The 22,147-nt window shown below is 39.8% G+C and overlaps 1 protein-coding gene across 2 annotated transcripts in view; it reads right to left on the bottom strand.

The window, feature by feature from the left end:
* Positions 1-4,536: 4,536 nt before the first annotated feature.
* LOC307050133 (aromatase) overlaps positions 4,537-22,147 on the bottom strand; it is a gene marked incomplete at its 3' end in the record, with an annotated part of 86,098 nt that continues 68,487 nt past the window's right edge. The window contains exons 4-9 of one of the 2 annotated variants that reach the window (XM_079699949.1): positions 21,223-21,399; positions 18,368-18,482; positions 14,379-14,493; positions 13,780-13,942; positions 5,989-6,230; positions 4,537-4,785 (exon numbers count right to left, since the gene is read on the bottom strand). In XM_079699949.1, coding sequence (XP_079556075.1) covers positions 4,537-4,785; positions 5,989-6,230; positions 13,780-13,942; positions 14,379-14,493; positions 18,368-18,482; positions 21,223-21,399 — 1,061 coding nt within the window. The remainder of the gene's footprint in view (positions 4,786-5,988; positions 6,231-13,779; positions 13,943-14,378; positions 14,494-18,367; positions 18,483-21,222; positions 21,400-22,147) is intronic. The other variant, XM_079699950.1, reaches the window with a different exon arrangement.

The raw sequence follows: 22,147 nt of genomic DNA, 5'->3' as shown, positions 1-22,147 counted from the left end.
CTTTTGTTTCCAACTTTAAAAAGTTCTTTTAGCATTTGTTGTAGAGCTGGTTTGGTAGTTCTGAATTCTCTTAGCTTTTCTTGTCTGTAAAGCTTTTGATGTCTCCATCGAATCTGAATGAGATCCTTGGTGGGTCGAGTAATCTTGGTTGTAGTTTCTTCCTTTTCATCACTTTAAATATGTCACTCCATTCTGGCTTGTAGAGTTTCTGCTGAGAAATCAGTTGTTAAACTTAATGGAACTCCCTTGTATGTTATTTGTCATTTTTGCCTTATTGATTTCAGTAATTTTTCTTTGTCTTTAATTTTTGTTAATTTGATTACTGTGTGTCTTGGCGTGTTTCTCCTTGGATTTATCCTGCCTGGTTCTCTCTGCGCTTCTTGGAGTTGGGTCGCTATCCTTTCCCATGTTAGGGAGGTTTTCGACTACAGTCTCTTCAGATATTTTCTCAGAGCCTTGCTCTCTTCTCCTTCTGGGACCCGTATAATGTGAATGTTGTTGTGTTTAATGTTGTCTCAGAGATCTCTTAGGGTGTCTTCATTTCTTTTCATTCTTTTTTCTTTATTCTGTTCCACAGCAGTGAATTACACCATCTGTCTTCCAGGTCACTTATCCGTTCTTCTCCCTCAGTTATTCTGCTATTGATACCTTCTGGTGTATTTTTTATTTCAGTTATTGTATTGTTCTTCTGTGTTTGTTTGTTCTTTAATTCTTCTAGGTCTTTATTCTTTAATTCTTCTAGTTCTTTGTTAAACATTTCTTGCATCTTCTTGATCTTTGCCTCCATTCTTTTCCTGTGGTCCTGGATCATCTTCACTATCATTATTCTGAATTCTTTTTCTGGAAGGTTTCCTATCTCCACTTCATTTAGTTGTTTTTCTGAGGTTTTATGTTGTTCCTTCATCTGGTACATAGCCCTCTGCCTTTTCATCTTGCCTATCTTTCTGTGAATGTGGTTTTTGTTCCACAGGCTGCAGTATTGTAGTTCTTCTTGCTTCTGCTGTCCGCCTCGCCGCCCCCCCCACCCCCGGTCTATGAGGCTATCTAAGAGGCTTGTGCAAGTTTCCTGATGGGAGGGACTGATGGTGTGTAGAGCTGGGTGTTCGTCTGTTGGGCAGAGCTTAGTAAAACTTTAATCCACTTTTCTGCTGATGAGTGGGCCTGGGTTCCCTCCCTGTTGGTTTTTTGGCCTGAGGTGACCCAACACTGGTGCCTACCCAGCTCTTTTGTAGGGCTAATGGCGGACTCTGGGAGGGCTCACACCAAGGAGTACCTACCAGAACTTCTGCTGTCAGTGTTCTTGTCCTCATGTTGAGCCATAGCTACCCCGTACCTCTGCTGGAGACCCTCCAACACTAGCACGTAGGTCTGGTTCAGTCTCCTATGGGGTCACTGCTCCTTCCCCTGGGTCCCGATGCGCACACTACTTTGTGTGTGCCCTCCAAGCGTGGAGTCTCTGTTTCCCCCAGTCCTGTCACAGTCCTGCAGTCAAATCCTGCTAGCCTTCAAAGTCTGATTCTCTAGGAATTCCTCCTGCCATTGCTGGACCCCCAGTTTGGGAAGCCTGATGTGTGCCTCATAACCTTCACTCCAGTGGGTGGACTTCTGTGGTATAAGTGTTCTCCAGTTTGTGAGTCACCCACCCAGCAGTTATGGGTTTTGATTTTATTGTGATTGCACCCCTCCTATCATCTCATTGTGGCTTCTCCTTTGTCTTTGGATGTTGGGTATCTTTTCTGGTGAGTTCCAGTGTCTTTCTGTCGATGATTGTTCTGCAGTTAGTTGTGATTCCGGTGTTCTCGCAAGAGGGAGTGAGCGCATGTCCTTCTGCTCTGCCATCTTGAACCAATCCCCTCATCGTGTTTTCATTTTCGTTTGTTTCTAGGTATTTTTTGATTTCCTCTTTGACTTCTTAAGTGATCTCTTGGTTATTAAGTATTAGTTATTTATAGTTTAGCCTCCATGTGTCTGTATTTTTCACAGATTTTTTCCTGTAATTGATATCTAGTCTCATAGCATTGTGGTCAGAAAAGATATTTGATATGATTTCAATTTTCTTAAATTTACCAAGGCTTGATTTGTGACCCAAGATATGATCTATCTTAGAGATTGTTCGTTCCATGAGCACTTGAGAAGAAAGTGTATTCTGTTGTTTTTGGATGGAATGTCCTATAAATATCAATTAAGTCCATCTTGTTTAATGTGTCATTTAAAGCTTGTATTTCCTTATTTATTTTCATTTTGGTACATCCCAGTTTTCTGAGAGTTAGTAAAAACAGAATCCACAACACATTCAGAGTGCTATGTTAAGTACATTAAGTACTTAATAATTAGGTAAAATTCTGAAGAGAAAACAGGATTTTCAAATATATGCCCATCAGCCCAGTGAAGAATCAATGACACTCCAGATTCTTAGACCAAGCCTGTACAAACATATGGGGTTTGTCAATACCGGACAAAGAGAATTTCAAGTTGAGTAATTACCCAGATAATTTGATTCTGGAAGAGTTTGCTTTCATCATGCAAACCAGCAGTTCCCCTCTTCCTGTCCTCCTCTGGTCTCCACCTCCTAGTCCTGTTTTCCCCTAGCATATTTTTTATCTGCATTATCTATAGACAACTATATCCACCTCCGTCTCACTTTGACTGTATAGATGATGGCCTTGGCTACGTATGTACACATTAAATACAGTAGATGTTCAAGGGAATTGGATGGGTGAAGTGCAATGGTCCAAAATCTGTTTTCCTCTACTGTACAGCTCTAGTCACAGTAAAGTGTGTGTTTACAATCATCTAGTGAGTTAATGTGAATTAATTAATTTAGATATTAAGTCTAAAATCCTGGACTGTCTTTTGCAGATCTGGATTATTTGGATGCTTGTCTAGACTTGACTACAGACATATCCATGTGCACAGGCCTATTTCAACATATGTTTAGGCCATGTAGATGATCCAGATAATTCCAAGTTCAAGTATTTCCTACTTTTTAAAACTGAAGTATAGTTGATTTACAACATTGTGTTAGTTTCAGGTGTACAGCAAAGTGCAAATATTTCCTGCTTTACTAATGCCCATCCCTGACCACTTTGGATACCTCTCCCTTTCACCTGGATTCTGGGTCAATTAGAATGTCTCTGAGCCAGAGTGTTGATTCAGTACTGATCTTGAGAGTAAGAATGGAGGATGGTAGGAAGCTGCATGTCACCAGGCATGGCCAAAAAAAAAAAAAAAAAAGAATGGGAGACCGGCATGGATTCCAAAAGAAAAGAGCTCTGCCCAATAGCAGGATGACAAGAATATTCAGGTTGACTCAATGGCCAAGATTTACAAGTGTTTAAATGAGTTTAATTTTTTAGTTTTTAAGTGGCCTTCAGTATACACATCCATATTGGTGATATAACAGAACAAAACTGGTATTTGGAAAATTCACTCATCTATTTTATTCTCTCAAGAGCTAATTCCGAGGTTTGTATTTTACCCCTGGCTACATGTAGTGATTAGATAAACTAGATAACTGTTAAATCTCTAAGGTAATTGTTAAATCTGAGCTAGGATAAAATGTGATTGTAGGGGATCTACCCTGGCCATGTTGTCTACTGATCTGTTGCTCTTTTCTTTTGGGGCCTTGGAAAGTAAGATGGGGAGAAATGTTGAGGGAGAAGGATAATGGTATATGAGGAGCACTCCTTAGAAGTTTGAACTCACTGGGTTGTAGATTTAGATATAGATTCAGAGACTTCCCCTCCCCCAAATCATGGACCTGTGGTAAGAGTTAATAGATGCTACCACCTAGGGTATTCTCTTTCTTAGTGCACTCATGGAACTAAACAACAATCCAGATAATGAAGAAAGGAATTTTATTTTAATTTCAAACCCATTGTATGAATTTCTTTCCTAGAACACATATATAATCTGGTTGAGGCATAAATTGAGAGACTGGGAAATGACAGTCTTCCATTTAACTTTTGCCACAGTTAAATCACATGAGGTTAAACAAGAGTTAATTTAACATAATTCATAGGAAAAGGCAAATGCTGAATTTGTAAGCATTTCTCCAAGGGTGTGAATATTGCAGTACCCAACCCACTGAAAACAAAATCAAAAGCCCTTTATTCACACTAGTGGGTGTGTTTAGCCCTAGGTACCCAGTGTCAGCCTGGCCTTTGTAATTGACTTGAGTGCTTCTGCCCCAGTCATTACCAAGCTCCCATCTCAGGGCAGGACAGTGAGGAGTCGGGCATGAGTCTTGCTGATGGCTTGTCTTTTCCAAAGCATGTTTTGTGGAACTGGGCCTTTAGGGCTGCCATTTCCTGCACAAATCTTGGCCTCTGTATTTTCTCCTGCAGTCTGGTTTCTGGTTTGGATGCGCTCAGATGACTGGCGTCTCCCGGCTCGCTGACACCCCACAGGAAGTAAGTGTATAAAAGGCCAGAGGCCACAGTTGTTCATGGGAGGAGGATTACGTGGCAAAGGTGGGTGGTTTCCATGTGAAATACTGTTGAGAAGTGCTCCAGGGCAGGGACTGACCAAACTTTTTTAGTGGTCGAGGCACTTATCTGAATTTCTTGGGATGAAAATCATTCCCAGCAGGTCGCTGGTCTCATCTGGGTGCAAGGATAAGTCATTTTTTTTCTGCATCTTTTCAACACATTGACCTTGCAATGTCTGCACGTGGAAGCGTCTCAGAAGTGTGACCAGGGTGACCTTCATCATCACCATGGCAATGTATTTTCCCACACAGGCCCGGGACCCAAAGCCAAATGGCTGAAAGTACCTGTAAGGAACCTAGGAAAATGATCAGACAATTAGCCAGAGAAGTAAAAGCTACAGCCATGCATATCTGTTTGATTCACCCTGAAAACACTGTGAGTCAGAATGCTCTGTTTCAGTGACTTGGCCATACTGCTCCTTCACGGAGAGGAATGACTGTAACTCAGATAAGCCGCTTTCTCCCTCCAGTTTGATTCACCCTTTGTGATACAGACACAACTTCAAACAATCCCCTGTTTTGCTTTTCATGTAACTACTCAACTAGCTCTGTGGGAAGACCACGGCTTTACTGCTGTTCTGCCAGTCATTGAGGCAAAGATTATTTTTGTGCCAGGCCATATAACATGATGACAAGGACAAATTTAGGCAAAGGTGTGGACTCCCTGTCTATTAGTGCCAAGGATCTAAATATATTTAGTTATACAAATATTTAATGGGACACCTCTGCCTGTCTTGTCCCCATTTGTAATCACATAATGCCTGGCACTTAATACATGCTCAGTTAAGTTATTTTTGACCGATTGCCAACGTGGCGTGGGTTGCTTATATAGAAATGGAATGAATTAGACAACTGGTTTAACTAAGATCATATTTCCATATGCAAATGGAAAAAGGGGGCACAGAGAGAACTATCTGGATAATTCAGGTTAAAAAAAATCTTTGCCTAGAATTGACATAATGGAGGCAGAATCTCCAGTACACCTCAATTAAAGAAAAAGAACAAGCTGAGGCTCTTCTAATTACAAAGTCTTATATAGAATGAGGCCTAGTGCTTGTGGGGCCATTTGGGAAACCAAATCTTTTCTTCTCACTTGATTTCCATCTGAAGCAGAAGTGGATTTCCTTGACTTAGATGATGCTATGGCTCAATCTACATGATGACAAGGTGATAAGTTTAAATGGAAAAGTTAAGTTTAAATGGCTTGGTTAAAGAAAATTTACCTTATTTTAAACAAATTAAGGGCCTGAATTGTTCACCTTTTGACCTATTTTGTACCTCCATGAAGACATTTCTGAGAGCTGGAGAGCCAGCCTCCTTGACTTGAGGACAGACATGGTGACCATGTTCCAAGCTAGGAGAAATGTGTTTTCCTGGTGAGGTGTGAAGAAAATGAGTAAACAGAATGAAATGTACATGGTGCAAACATAGAAACAGAGAGGACTTAAGAGCTGACATTTTCAAGAGTGGTACACTCAGTTTTAGGGAAGGGCTCTTACGTTTTTGGCAAAGTTTTCAAGAGTAAATTCATTGGGCTTGGGGAAAAACTCGAGTCTATGCATTCTTCCAATATTCAGGATAATGTTAGTCCCCTTTTTCACTGGGTAGCCATCGATGACATCATCCTCTAAGGCTTTGCGCATGACCAGGTCCACAACAGGCTGGTACCGCATGCTCTCATAAATAAAGTTTTCTACCACTTTTAGTTTTTGTATGTCATCAATCCGTATGTCTCTTTCACCTGTGCGATCAGATAAAAAGGACAAAGGAGGTCATGTTAGTTTCAACATGTGATGGGCATAAAACTCCTAGTTTCACATCAGTGTACTTATAGGTCAGTTCTGTCTTGGTTGAAAAAATTTATATATATAATTCTAAAATACTTTATGTTTGGCCCACAGGGTGTCTTATGAAAATTCAGATTTGAAGTCAATTATCTTAACATCTGAGGGATTTCATAGAAATGTCTGGACTTGTAGAGAAATAAAAAAACAGGTTACATTGGACTCACATCCCCACATGGCAATAGTTGGCTGAGGCTGTGTGGCTGTTGAGCCCTTTAGAGGAACTTCCTCTCTGCACCATCATGTAGACCTACCTAATCTGCTTCAAACGTTTATTGCCACCTGTGTGGTTCTTGAGTTTTGTCCCCTACTCTGAATTCTAGAAGACATTCATTCCTCCTGTAGTCAAGTGAGATGGTGAGATTAATGATGTTCACAGAAATTTTCTCTTCTGGTATCCAATGCAGTCATCTGTCAGAAAATATCACTGATAGCTACCGACCACCAGTCTCTCCCATCAGGAAACTTGCACAAGCCTCTTAGATAGCCTCATCCACCACAGGGCAGACAGCAGAAGCAAGAAGACCTACAATCCTGCAGCCTGTGGAACAACAACCACATTCACAGAAAGATAGACAAGATGAAAAGGCAGAGGGCTATGTAACAGATGAAGGAAAAAGATAAAACCACAAAAAAGCAAGTAAATGAAGTGGAGGTAGGCAACCTTCCAGAAAAAGAATTCAGAATAATGATAGTGAAGATGATCCAGGACCTCGGAAAAAGAATGGAGGCAAAGATCGAGAAGATGCAAGAAATGTTTAACAAAGATCTAGAAGAATTAAAGAACAAACAAACAGAGATGAACAATACAATAACTGAAATGAAAAGTACATTAGAAGGAATCAGTAGCAGAATGACTGAGGCAGAAGAACGGATAAGTGACCTGGAAGACAAAATGGTGGAATTCACTGCTGTGGAACAGAATAAGGAAAATGAATGAAAAGAAATGAAGACAGCCTAAGAGACCTCTGGAACAACATTAAACACAACAACATTCGCATTATAGGAGTCCCAGAAGGAGAAGAGAGAGAGAAGGGACCCAAGAAAATATTTGAAGAGGTTATAGTTGAAAACCTCCCTAACATGGCAAAGGAAATAGCAACCCAAGTCCAGGAAGTGCAGAGAGTCCCATACAGGATAAACCCAAGGAGAAACATGCCAAGACACATAGTAATCAAATTGGCAAAAATTAAAGACAAAGAAAAATTATTGAAAGCAGCAAGGGAAAATTGACAAATAACATACAAGGGAACCCCCATAAGGTTAACAGCTTATTTCTCAGCAGAAACTTTACAAGCCAGAAGGGAGTGGCATGATATACTTAAAGTGATGAGAGGGAAGAACCTACAACCAAGATTACTGGACTCACAAAGGATCTCATTAAGATTCGATGGAGAAATCAAAAGCTTTACAGACAAGCAAAAGCTAACAGAATTCAGCACCACCAAACCAGCTGAACAACAAATTCTAAAGGAACTTCTCTTAAGTGGGAAACACAAGAGAAGAAAAACCTACAAAAACAAACCCAAAACCATTAAGAAAATGGTAATAGGAATATACATATCGATAATTACTTTAAACATGAATGGATTAAATACTCCAGCCAAAGGACACAGGCTCGCTGAGGGGATACAAAGAACAAGACCCATCTATATGCTGCCTACAAGAGACCCACTTCAGACCTAGGGACACATACAGACTGAAAGTGGGGGGATGGAAAAAGATATTCCATGCAAATGGAAATCAAATAAAGCTGCAGGAGCAATACTCATATCAGATAAAATGGACTTTAAAATAAAAAATGTTACAAGAGACAAGGAAGGACACTACATAATCTAGGAAACAATCCAAGAAGAAGATATAACAATTATAAATATATATGCACCCAACATAGGAGCACCTCAATACATAAGGCAACTGCTAACAGCTATAGAAGAGGAAATCGACCGTAACACAATAAGAGTGGGGGACTTTAACACCTCATTTACACCAATGGACAGATCATCCAGACAGAAAATTAATAAGGAAACACAAGCGTTAATTGACAGACCAGATAGATTTAATTGATATTTATAGGACATTCCATCCAAAACCAGCAGATTACACTTTCTCCTCAAGTGCACACAGAACATTCTCCAGGATAGATCACATCTTGGGTCACAAATGAGCCTCAGTAAATTTAAGAAAATTGAAATCATATCAAGCATCTTTTCTGATCACAACGCTATGAAATTAGAAATCAATTACAGGGAAAAGTAAAAAACACAAACACATGGAGCCTAAACAATACATTCCTACATAACCAAGAGATCACTGAAGATATCAAACAGGAAATCAAAAAATACCTAGAGAAAAATGAAAATGAAAACAGGACGATCCAAAACCTATGGGATGCAGCAAAGCAGTTTTAAGAGGAAAGTTTATAGCAGTATAAGCCTACCTCAAGAAACAAGAAAAATCTCAAGTAAGCAATCTAACCTTACAGCTAAAGGAACTAGAGGAAGAAGAACAAACAAAACCCAAAGTTAGCAGAAGGAAAGAAATCATAAAGATCAGAGTAGAAATAAATGAAATAGAAACAAAGAAACAGTAGCAAAGATCAATAAAACTAAAAGCTGGTTCTTTGAGAAGATAAACAAAATTGATAATCCATTAGCCAGACTCATCAAGAAAAAGAGGGAGAGGACTCAAATCAATGAAATTAGAAATGAAAAAGGAGAAGTTACAACAGACACCGCATAAATACAAAGCATCGTAAGAGACTACTACAACCAACTCTATGCCAATGAAATGGACAACCTGGAAGAAATGGACAAATTCTTAGAATGGTATAACCTTCGAAGACTGGACCAGGAAGAAATAGAAAATAAGAACAGACCAATCACAAGTAATGAAATTGAAACTGTGATTAAAAATCTTCCAACAAACAAAAGTCCAGGACCAGATGGCTTCACAGGTGAATTCTATCAAACATTTAGAGAAGAGCTAACACTCATCCTTCTCAAACTCTTCCAAAAAATTGCAGAGGAAGGAACACTCCCAAACCCATTCTATGAGGCCACCATCAATCTGATACCAAAACCACATAAAGATACAACCAAAAAAGAAAATTACAGACCAATATCACTGATGAATATAGATGCAAAAATCCTCAACAAAATACTAGCAAACAGAATCCAACAACACATTAAAAGGATCATACACCATGATCAAGTGGGATTTATCCCAGGGATGCAAGGATTCTTCAATATATGCAAATCAATCAAGGTGATACACCATATTAACAAACTGAAGAATAAAAACCATATGATTATATCAATGGATGTAGAAAAAGCTTTGGACAAAATTCAACAGCCATTTATGATAAAAACTCTCCAGAAAGTGGGCATAGAGGGTACCTACCTCAACATAATAAAGACAGTATATGACAAACCCACAGAAAACATCATTCTCAATGGTGAAAAACTGAAAGTATTTCTTCTAAGATCAGGAACAAGACAGGATGTCCACTCTCACCACTATTATTCAACTTAGTTTTGGAAGTCCTAGCCATGGCAATCAGAGAAGAAAAAGAAGTAAAAGGAATACAAATTGGAAAAGAAGAAGTAAAACTGTCACTGTTTGCAGATGATATGATACTATATATAGAGAATCCTAAAGATGCCACCAGAGAACTACTAGAGGTAATCAATGAATTTGGTAAAGTTGGAGGATACAAGATTAGTGCACAGAAATCTCTTGCATTCCTATACACTACTGATGAAAAATCTGAAAGAAAAATTAAGGAAACACTCCCACTTACCATTGCAACAAAAGGAATAAAATACCTAGGAATAAACCTACCTAGGGGGACAAAAGACCTGTATGCAGAAAACTATAAGACACTGATGAAAGAAATTAAAGATGATACCGACAGATGGAGAGATATACCATGTTTTTGGATTTGAAGCTTCAATATTGTGAAAATGACTATACTACCCAAAGCAATCTACAGATTCAGTGCAATCCCTCTCAAATTACCAATGGCATTTTTTACAGAACTAGAACAAAAAAATCTTAAAATTTGTATGGAGACACAAAAGACCCTGAATAGCCAAAGCAGTCTTGAGAGAAAAAAATGGAGCTGGAGGAATCAGACTCCCTGACTTCAGACTATACTACACAGCTATAGTAATCAAGACAATATGGTACTGGCACAAAATCCAAAATATAGATCAATGGAAGAAGATAGAAAGCCCAGAGATAAACCCACACACCTATGGTCAAGTAATCTATGACAGAGGAGGCTAGGATATACAATGGAGAAAAGACGGTCTCTTCAATAAGTGGTGCTGGGACAACTGGACAGCTACATGTAAACAAATGAAATTAGAACAATCCTTAACACTGTACATAAAAATAAACTCAAAATATATTAGACACCTAAATGTAAGATAGGACATTATAAAACTTTTAGAGGAAAACATAGGAAGAACACTGTTTGACATAAATCACAGCAAGATATTTTTTGATTCACCTCCTTGGGTAATGGAAATAAAAAGAAAAATAAACAAAGAAACTTAAAAGCTCTTGCACAGCAAAGGAAACCATAAACAAGACTAAAGGCAACCCTCAAAATGGGAGAAAATATTTGCAAACGAATCAACGGACAAAGGATTAATCTCCAAAATATATAAACAGCTGATGCAGCTTAATATTAAAAAAACAAACAACCGAATCCAAAAATGGGCAGAAGACCTAAACAGACATTTCTCCAAAGAAGACATACAGATAGCTAAGAAGCATATGAAAAGCTGCTCAACATCAGTAATTACTAGAGAATTGCAAATCAAAACTACAGTGAGGTATCACCTGACACCAGTTAGAATGGGCATCATCAGAAAATCTGAAAACATCAAATGCTGCAGAGGGTTTGGAGAAAATGGAACCCTCTTGCACTGTTGGTGGGAATGTAAATTGATACAGCCACTGTGGAGAACAGCATGGAGGTTCCTTAAAAAACTATTAGTAGAATTACCATACGACCCAGCAATCTCACTACTGGGCATATACCGAGAGAAAACCATAATTCAGATAGGCACATGCACCCCAATATTCATTGCAGCACTCTTTACAATAGCCAGGTGACGGAAGCAACCTAAATGCCCACCGACAGACGAATGGATAAAGACGATTTGGTACATATATACAATGGAGTATATCTCAGCCATGAAAAGGAACGAAATTGGGTCATTTGTAGAGATGTGGATGGATCTAGAGACTGTCATACAGAGTGAAGTAAGTCAAAAAGAGAAAAACCAATATTGTATATTAACACATATATTTGGAACCTAGAAAAATGCTACAGATGAACTGGTTTGCAGGGCAGAAATTGAGACACAGATGTAGAGAATAAACGTATGGACACCAAGGTGGGGGAAGCAGCGGGGTGTGCGGGTCGTGGTGTGATGGATTGGGAGATTGGGATTGACATGTTTACACTGATGTGTATGAAATGGATGACTAATAACCTTCTGAATAAAAAAGTAAAGAAATTTTTTTAAAAAAAAGAAAATATCACTGTTAGTCTCTCCTCCTCATCTCATCAAGGACAACCTGGGTGGTAAAGTGGCAAGAATGCCCTCTCTCCACCACAACAAATGGGGTGCCTCATCAGCTCCAGGTGAGCTGGGGATTGATGGACACCTCCATGTCTCAGCTTGGCTCGACACTGGTCAAAGAGGCTTGGATTACTCTCAGAATTGGCAAAACTTCAAAACATCCTGAATTGGGGTACTGTTTTTGCAGAATGAAAGTCAACCCAGGGTCCTGAGGCAGCTCTGTCTCCTGTACAGTTAGGTTATTCAGGAGTGGTCTCACTTGGTTAGAGAACTTTAACAACACAGCCCCTCACATACTGCTTTTCGAACACGGTAAGAGTCTAATGGGTGTATTTATCTGTGGTGGGGAGTTAGAGGGCAGATGATGGAGAAGGTAACAAAAGGCATACTTTTAGAAGTAATTACCAGTTCTGTGGGTCTAGGGGGAACAAGTATACAGGTACTAGTGGTTGTCCCAGTTTTATCTTTCAAGAGGACTGTCGTGTCAGGAGGATATCATGGGGCACAAGAACTTTTTACGTCTCAAGGAAATTGTATTAAAGATTTATGATCTCAAGAGCAATTTCCCCTGTGTTGCCTGTACCCCCATCATTCTGTGACTCTCTCTCACTCCACTGAGCTGTTTCTTGAATTCTCTTTTTCTCATGAGACTGAGAGCCCCAGGACTGCAGGGATGGCACTGGCTTGTTCACCGCGGTGCCCTTGCACCTGGTACAGAACCCATAACCTGAAAAGGGTGCTTGAGAAAACATTCCAGAATTTGAAACCCGGAATTCATTCTGGCTCCTTGGTATCTACCTTCCCAGGCAGTGGCCCTCCTATGGCAACGCGTCTGCAGAACCCTTTCACATATTTAATCCGTGTATGAAATTTCCCCTTGTCGTCTGTTTCAAGCAGCACTCAAATGGTTTTAAAGATAAATAAGATAAAAAGTTTAAAAAATACATGTTGCCTTTTAACAACAAAATAAGTTGTTTCACAGAGACCTGTAAAGTCAAGAAAAATATATATATATCGTTACTGATACCCCTTCACATGTGTCTGAAATGTGTTCCTAAAGAGATTACTTATGTGAAGCACATTCCAAATAAGGGATTCTGTTTTCTCCAGAAAGCAATTCTGACTTCTGAACGTGGCAGTGTCTCCAGGGAAGGGTGGGGATATCCGAAGCAGTGGCAGAGTGATGCTGAAGCGGAGGCAGAGCAGGGAGGGGAAAGAGTGGGGAAGAGCTGAGCAGGGACCTGGAGGCTCTCCTGCAGAGGAGGAGGAGAGGGTGGGGGAGGGAAACTGATCGCTCCCCTGCCTCTGCTATCATCACCCTTTCCTCCTCCCTCTGCCACCACCTGGAAGAACAGACTGCTTGAAACCCAAAACACTGCAAAAAATGATAGCCATTTCCCTGGGTGGACCCTCAAAAGCCTTTTGTCACTGATAAGGTAGTAAATCCTTGTGGATGATCCCATGTTTTTTTAAACACAGACAAATAGAACCGCATATATGTGTTTATGTGCCCATCAAAAAAGACCTTGAAGAATACACATCAAAATATTAACAGTGATTCCCCCTGGGGAATGGGAAGGAGAGTGGAAGGGATCAGGAAATAATACTTTCTGCTTTATACATCTCTCTATTATTTGGATTTTTTTCCAACCAGCATGTATTTTTTTTTATATTAGAAAAACACAGAAACCTGTTTGGCATAATGAAAATATGACACATTGACTTGCTCTATTGTTCTCTGGGTGTATTCTAATAAAGATTTTGACATAAGATTCTTAGGACCTAGAAGCTGATATTCAGAAGGAATTGTTTTCTAATCTCTATTGTTTGCTTGATAAAGTCTTACCAACAACAGTCTGGATTTCCTTCATTATTGCCTCTTCAACTTGGGGGTGCTTTGCAATGAGAAGCATCATGAAAAACACAGAGACGGACATGGTGTCTGGTGCTGCGATCAGCATTTCCAGTACGCACTGGTTCACATTCTCTCTTGTCAGGTCACCACGTTTCTGAACAATTGAAAGCGGGGAGAAACATTAGCAACGTGAATGAACGGTTCAGAACAGGAGGGGAGGTGGCACTCAAGGATTAATAACCTCAATAAAATGAAATCATAGAAATTATATGTCTCTGAGTCTGATGATGGACATTTGCATTAACAGTCTTCATCTCAAAGCTGAAGAAGTTAACGAAATATCTGTGTGTTTAGTGTCTTTGGATTCCCCAGTTTTCATATTTTTATTGTGCAGAAACACAGAAGTTTCAGTCTTAAAGATCAATCTTACCTGACTGTCTAATAGGGGGCTATTGGATTGGGCATTATAGAAATACTGGAGCATATAGTCAAAGCAGAAACATGCAACAATTAACAGGAGAGAATTTTTAGACACTGATACAAACAGTCATACACGTATGTTGTGTGGGAATTATGGTTCAGGTCTGTACCTCAGCCAAAATCAACTCAGTGGCGAAATCCATTGAGTCTTCCAGTTTCTCTGCTATGAAAATCCTGCGTCTTTTTTTTTCTACCAGAATTTCCATTTCCTCTTTCAGCTCCTCGCTGGAAAAAACAGTGTAAATATTATCTACTTGTACACAGATATGACATCTAGATAAATGGATTTGTTTGCCATGTTTAGAAATAAAATGATCTGCTTTAGTGGAATCCATTAGTGCTCATGAATAAATGAATTTATACTTAATTCTTCACAGATATTCTTAAATTACATACACATTATATCATGTTAAGGGACCAGAGTTAGCCCATATATCTCGGCAGTGGTAGCAAAATCAAGGCTGTAACTAGTTAAGGGTTAAAAACTGGTACCAAATGGCTAAATCCAATTATGTTTTCTGCTATTTGATTGGGCCAGCACAGTGCTTAAGTTAAACATCAAAAACCAAAGCCAGTGAATGCCTTTAGTGGGAGCATGCACTCTCTAGTCTGCCATGGGCACCTCCATTTCCTGTGTCTTACATCCACCCAGCCCACTTTTATCTGCATAGTTTCGAAGACTATTGAGTTTGAGGTTCCTCTTCTACACAGGAAGTATTTTTCCTGATATTTATCTCATACCTTGCAGTTTCTGCCTCATAGTAACACTAAGTAAATATTTATTGAATGAATGACTGGCTGCATCAATATGCATATGCATTTTGACAGTGTGGAGGAGGGAAAAACACCTTCGACAAAGGGTCAGGTTCTGGTCCAGGTTGTTGTCGTTCCACGTAACCTAGTTTAAGTCTCTGAGTTTTATGTCTCTTTTAAAGTGAAGGGATCAGGCTAGATGAATAATAAGGCCACCTTGAGATCTCAATTCTGTTATCTTTGACTTTGTCTTTAAGTGTATTACTTCACGTATAATTGTATTGTTCCCCAATCTCAGGGAACAGTATTCTGTATTATGTTAAATGTACAGTAAATCTTTCTTTGAAATTCTTGTTGACACAGTTGCCTACATGCTTAAATACTCTGTTGACCTAAATAGCCTCTATGTTTACTCCCGTTCAGCAGGAAAAGTAATGGAGGATTCTTTAAGATACCTCCTATCTTTTTTTTTTTTTTTTTTTTTTTTTTTTTGCGGTACGCGGGCCTCTCACTGTTGTGGCCTCTCCCGTTGCGGAGCACAGGCTCCAGACGCGCAGGCTCAGCGGCCATGGCTCACGGGCCCAGCTGCTCTGCGGCATGTGGGATCCTCCCGGACCGGGGCACAAACCCATGTCCCCTGCATCGGCAGGCGGACTCTCAACCATTGCGCCACCAGGGAAGCCCAAGATACCTCCTATCTTTAAAAGTTTTTTGGGGGGGCATCTCAAGGAAGATGTTTAAACATTCTGAGAGATATTCTTCAGGGTAGTATTTTCATTGTGTCATTCTAAATAAGGATGCCTACTATTGTGTATCTCTGTGAGTATGCTTTATAGGCGTGCACACAAACACACACACACACTCACCATTCCAGATATACAGCAGGGATATATTCACGTTTATTCATTTACCTGCCCATCCATTTGTTCAGCAAATATTTGTTGAGTATCTCCTACATTTATTCAATAGTGGGCTAGAATGCTCATAGTATTCCTACCTAAGCAATGGCCCCCAAATGGCCTGGGATGTATTGAAATGCCCCTAGACTTTGAATTCCTAGAGAATTTCTTGATGGAGCTGCATCCACTTCTAAGCATCTCCTTCCTCCCTGGGACAGAATCAGGGGCCTGTGAATATCCACTGGTATTCCTCCTATTCAGGTTAAAATTTGCTTCTGCTTAAATGTATGTATTTGAATTTGTATATCATTAAAAACAAGGAGAATTGAGTTAAATGTCAGTTTCCAGGAAATAGGAAGTCTGTGACTTACAAATTATATTGCAAGAATTCCTCTGTTTATATGAAAATAATGGTGGCTGTGCTCCTAGTCCAGGCCACAAACACTTACTTAATGTATTCTGAGACTGAAAAGCCTACATTTGACGAAACAAAATGTAGAAACAATACTGTTCTAATATTGGGAATTCAAAGAGGGAAAATACAAAATTGAATAAATAGGCATGGAAGTAGATGTCCCAGAAACCTTTACATAAATATAATTTTTAAAATATTGGTATGAAAGACAAATTCCATATGATCTCTCTTATATGTGGGATCTTAAAAAAAACAATAACCAAAGGAGAAATCCCAACCTCAGTTTTACAAGAAGAGATTGGTGATTGCCATGGGTGCTGGGAGTAGGTTGGGTGTGAAATGGGTGAAGGGGGTCAAAGGTACAAACTTCCTTTCAGTTATATGCTCAGTAAGTCATGGGGATGTAATGTACAGCATGGTGACTACAGTTAATATACAGTGTTGCATATTCAAAAGTTGCTAAGAGAGTAGATCTTAAAAGTTCTCATCACAAGGAAAAAGTTTTGTAACGATGTATGGTGAAAGATGTTAACTAGATTAATTGTGATGATCATTTCTCAATATATTCAAATATTGAATCAGGCTGTACACCTGAAACTAACATAATGTTATATGTCAATTATGCCTCAAAAAAAGTATCAGCATTATTGCAAAGGCATGCAGGGGAAGAAGATTAAAAGATTTCTCTAGGTTTTTACTGCTCTAGATCAGAGGAGATAGTACATAGTGAACTAACCATTGGCAAATTTATATAGAGAGGGAATGTTGTTGAGATAATTTTAAAGAAACCAAAGAGAAACTGTTATACAGTTTCATGTTATAAGTTTCCATGGGCCTGCTGACCATACTGAAGCTAAACTAATGAACAAGTTTAACTGCGGACCAGTAAGACGCTTTAGATAACCACAATTTCTGACAGCAGTGAAGAGATGAACCATTTATCTCATCGATTCAAGTCACAATAAGCTCCAGTAGAAACAAAGAGAAATGTTTAAAGGACCAAGTGTCCAAATCATCCACCTGATACTCATCATCCGCTTGAAATATACAAAGCAACATCAAGCTGACTTCCTGGAGACTAATATTACTGAATTTCAAAACACGCAAACAGGATGAAGTTAGCTCTTCAAACAAGTTTGGGAAATTGTAGAGATGGAGAATTTAATATAGTCAGGGACATCTGGGAAGGATATGAACAGAGGGATGGGGAAAGCTAACATGTTTACCACCTACTGTGTGTCATGCTTTGTGCTGATTGCCCTACATAGAGGATCTCATTAACCTATATTGCCACCACGGAGGATATGTTATATTTTACTTCAAAGAACTTCCCAAGGACATTTGGTTACTAAGTGGTAGAGATAGGATACAAACCAGGTCTGTCTACCTCTAGATCCCCTGTGCTTTCCACTGGTGGTTAGAGGTGGCATGTATAGTGGCTGGCTACTTACACTCTAAAAACCCATTGATTATCCAGTAGGTCTCTGGGCATTTGTCTCGTCTTCTGCTAGACTAGTCTGAGATCAAAGCAAAGCCATTTAATGACAGTTTTAGGATCCCCCAAAGATGTAAGATGCATAACTAAACAAACAACCCATCTTATAAAAGTTAATCATGAAAAAATTCTCTTGCAACTACTGTCAGTGCTTACAAGTTGAATTAAGTTAAATTCATTCAGAAGCAACACAACAATAAAATGATTGATTTTTCCAGACATGCAAAGAGAATTTTGACTAATAATAAGGATAGGTTCAGCCAACCCCTCTTCAACTCAGAATACACGGCAGTGTCCTAATTCCAGAGATGGAGCTCTCAGCCTCCTAGGGGAAAACTACCCTGGGCCAAAGGCTTCCTTTCCTCTGTGGTCTGGCCACATGCTGCCAAATTGCTGTAAGAAGTGCTTCACCAGCAACTTAACAGCTCCCGTGCGGTTCTGGAGAGGAGAAAGCTTGCCGAAGAGGCCAGCAATAACTAAGACACAACACAGATCAATCCAATCTCAGCAATAAAAATTCCAAAATATGTTACTTACACAGACTTTTCATACTTTCTGCAGAGCCAAGAAATCTTAAAGAAGATGTCTGGTTTGAGAAGGAGAGCTTGCCATGCATCAAAATAACCCTGGATTTTAACCACGATGGCTCTTTCTGGAAAAACAGAAAAAGATCAGAACAGATGAGCAAAAATGCGAGCCCAAGAATGGTACACTGCTCAGAGAAAATCCCCTGTAGACTCTCCTACCATCTGGGACTCTAAGCAGGGCAAGGTACCACCTTCACTGGGTGTTTCAGCCAGAAGAATGTCACTAAACAAATCAACACTAATTTATTCTGCTTGGCATCTAAATTGGCCACGTTAACCAAAGATTTGCCAGTTTTCAAGTTTGTGCTAGAGACACAGCCTAGAATCTCACATCCTTCTCCATGGCTGAGCCTCCAAATCCCTCCTGTTTTCCTGACTATGGGAAATAAGTAATTAATGCTGTTACGGGCTCAATTCTGGCACCTGGAAAGGCAAAAAGCCATGCTGCTGTGCTGTTTATATTTCATTCCAGAGTGTAGAATTCATCTTGGAATTTTCAGTGCCTTGTCCTGAGTCTTGTGCACAGTCAGATCTTAACAGATGTTCTTGAATTAAACTGAATACTAGAAAAAAGAAAACCCCTGCTTTTTTCAAATTATATACAAGAGAAGGGAAGAGACATGAAGATGCAGAAACTGCAGTTCACAGAAATGAAGAAGCTTGCCCAGCACCATACAGCCAGAGTGGCAGGAAGTCCCTAGGCTGGAGCTCGATTCTGTTTGACCTCAGGGCCATGTCCTTTCCTCTTCGGTGCACTGAGTGCCTCAGGCCAAATGAGAGTTTAACAAGGACCCGGTAAGCAGAGGGAAATACACATAAGTCTGTATGGGTTATGCAGGTTCTTAGACTGCAGTCTGTATCCATAAGTTAACAGAGAGCTGTACAATTCCCTTTACTTGATCCCTCTTAAGAATCAAGGCCAGTGGGGAACCAAAGAGCAGGGACTTCTAAAATAGGTACCTGTCATACCTTAGGAGAGATGTGCGTGGAACAGGCAAACAGGACTTTCAGAGTCCCTGTGTGAAAGGGGATGAGGCAAGAGGCTGTGACTTTCAGAGTGAATGGGGCTCCCATCCTAATGTCAATCAGATGGGGTTCCTATGACTCTGGTAAGGAATCATTAAAGAGCCGGGGAGATGAGGCGAGGAGAGTGGAGCAGAGAAAGGGAGGGCTTGTCGCTTGTCTGCTTGTCCAGACGTGGTCAATCAGGGAGCAGGTGTGATAGCTCAGTTGGTCTGGGCAAGTGTGAAACTCGTGCCTTGTTCTTATGCCTGTGATGTTCTTCCCTCAGATCTGCACGTGGCTCATGGTCACACTTCATTTAGGGCTATTTTCAGACATCCTCTCCACAGAGGCCTTCCTGACCACCCTTTCTCTCCATAAGAGCTTCAGCCTCCCACTGACCTCCCCCTTCACTTTCTAGCCCTTTGCCCTGCTTTGTTTTTTTTAAGGCACTTATTATAGCCTAATGTATTATTAGATAGATCGTTTTTTACTGTCCATATACCCACTAGGATGTAAACTCTTTGAAGGCAAGGACTTCGTCTTGTCCACTGGTCTATCCCCAGAACCTAAGCCTGGCATAAAATAGGCAATCAATAAATATTAGTTGAATGAATGTATGCATCAATGAACACTGCTAGAAATCAAGTCAGGAGAAATTACATTAAGCTGACAGCAGCAGAATTTAAGGGATCCACATGATTAATGTTTGTTCTCTTGTTGGCGGTAGAGTTGCATGTATGTGTTTAATATTTGTTTCTGTAATATAGTGAGGAAAGCAGTTTCTTGTGTGAGACATCTTGCCAGGATTGTTATAAGTGCTAAGTGACAAAGTTTATGTGAAACAACTTTTTATACTGCTTGGCACATAGTAGATACTAAATTTATGTTAGTTATCATCATCATTTCCAGCAGCCTCAGTACCCTTATCATCATATAGAGTCAAAATTTTCATACTTAGTGGCTTTGAGGGAGAGGTGTGTATGGACATTTATGTGTGTGTATAGATAGATGGAATGTGTATATGTGTTTGTGTGTGTATATATATAACTATATATTCAATGCCCAAAAGAATGGTTGGTAATGGTTAAATACATAGGTTTGGTGGTAGGATATATTTATGACCAAATCACATGATCACATCTGTTAAGTTTCAGCTGTGGGTAGAATCCTATTTCCTAGAGCAATGAAGAGAGATACAAAAGAAATAGAAGATGGCCCCTGCTGTGGATATTTATGACCTTATAAGTGAACAAGGAAGACATACCAGGAAAAATATTTGGGAATACTTAGAAGGGTTTAAAGAAGAGCAGTGTACAAAAGAGCATATCTTTGCTTGAGTCTGTTATCCTTCTTATGCCCTGTTTAATACAGGGCTGAATGTCAAGTCATAAGAATGAAAATTTCAGGGCTTCCCTGGTGGCGCAATGGTTGGGAGTCCACCTGCCAGTGCAGGGGATATGGGTTTGAGCCCTGGTCTGGGAGGATCCCACATGCCGCGGAGCGGCTGGGCCGGTGCGCCGCAGCTGCTGAGCCTGCACTCTGGAGTCCGCGGGCCACAACTGCTGAAGCCTGCCTGCCGCAGATGCTGAGGCTTTCGTGCCAGGGGTCCGTGCTCTGCAGCAGGAGAGGCCACAGCAATGGGAAGCCCGTACACCGCAATGAAGATTGGCCCCTGCTCGCCACGGCTAGAGGAAGCCCGCGCACAGCAACGAAGACCCAACACAGCCAAAAAAAAAAAAAAAAATATATATATATATATATATATATATATATATTAAAAAAAAGTGAACATTTCAGTACCGTCCAAGGGGATCCCCAGGAAGAGCTTGTTAGAGGTGTCCAGCATGATGCGCCGCATGAGGGTCAACACATCCACATAGCCCAACTCGTTGCGGACCTCCTCCAGCCTGTCCAGATGCTTGGTGATGGAGTCAGCACAGATGGTCACCATGCGCACCAGGCTGGGGCCAGACAAAGCTGAAGGGTACACGTCAGAGTGAGCCGCCTCCAACTCCAGGGCATACAAACTATCAGGCAATTTTGGCTTTTTACGTTTGGAGCTTAACTGACCACAAATTTTTATTCAATAAATGGGTGGAAATTTTCATATTCTTTTCATTTTTCTATATTCTACTAATTGTCTACTAGAAAGTATCAGTTTTATGATTAAAAATGAATGAATGAATGACTGACAAATCTTTTTAAAACAAATGATTCAAAATTAAACTTTTATTCTACCTATGACAAATCATTTGTGAGATTGCAAATGAAACATTTAGTATTTGTGATCATAAATTACAAATTAGTAATTTTCTATATTATGTACATTTCTCTCTAAAGAAGGTTTGGATTTCACTTGGGTGATATTTTATATTTCAATGGGTGGCAGAATATTGCTACAGAACTATTCAAATTGGATCTTACCTTTCAGATCTAAGGGGCTTCCTGTTTAATTGTAGTTCATATGTGTAAAGTCCTAGTCTTATAAATTACCAAATGTACCCTTCTCTTAGTTTTGGTTTCTCTTCAAACTACATCCAGATTTATTGTACTCAATCAATGTCTTATCAACAAAACAAAACTTTGTTGGTTGAACAGTCTTCTTCACAGGACTGGGAACACTGGGGACAGTGATAACCTATTAGCATTGTACTTCAAGTCCATAGTACAGGGTGGCCCTCGATATATATTTGTCAAAAGGAGGAATGAATGAATGAGTGAATGA

This window comes from Hyperoodon ampullatus (genome assembly GCF_949752795.1).
Source record: "Hyperoodon ampullatus genome assembly, chromosome: 3".
NCBI lineage: Eukaryota > Metazoa > Chordata > Mammalia > Artiodactyla > Ziphiidae > Hyperoodon > Hyperoodon ampullatus.
Note: the sequence above shows the minus strand (reverse complement) of the source record. Positions and strands in the feature narration are given on the sequence as shown.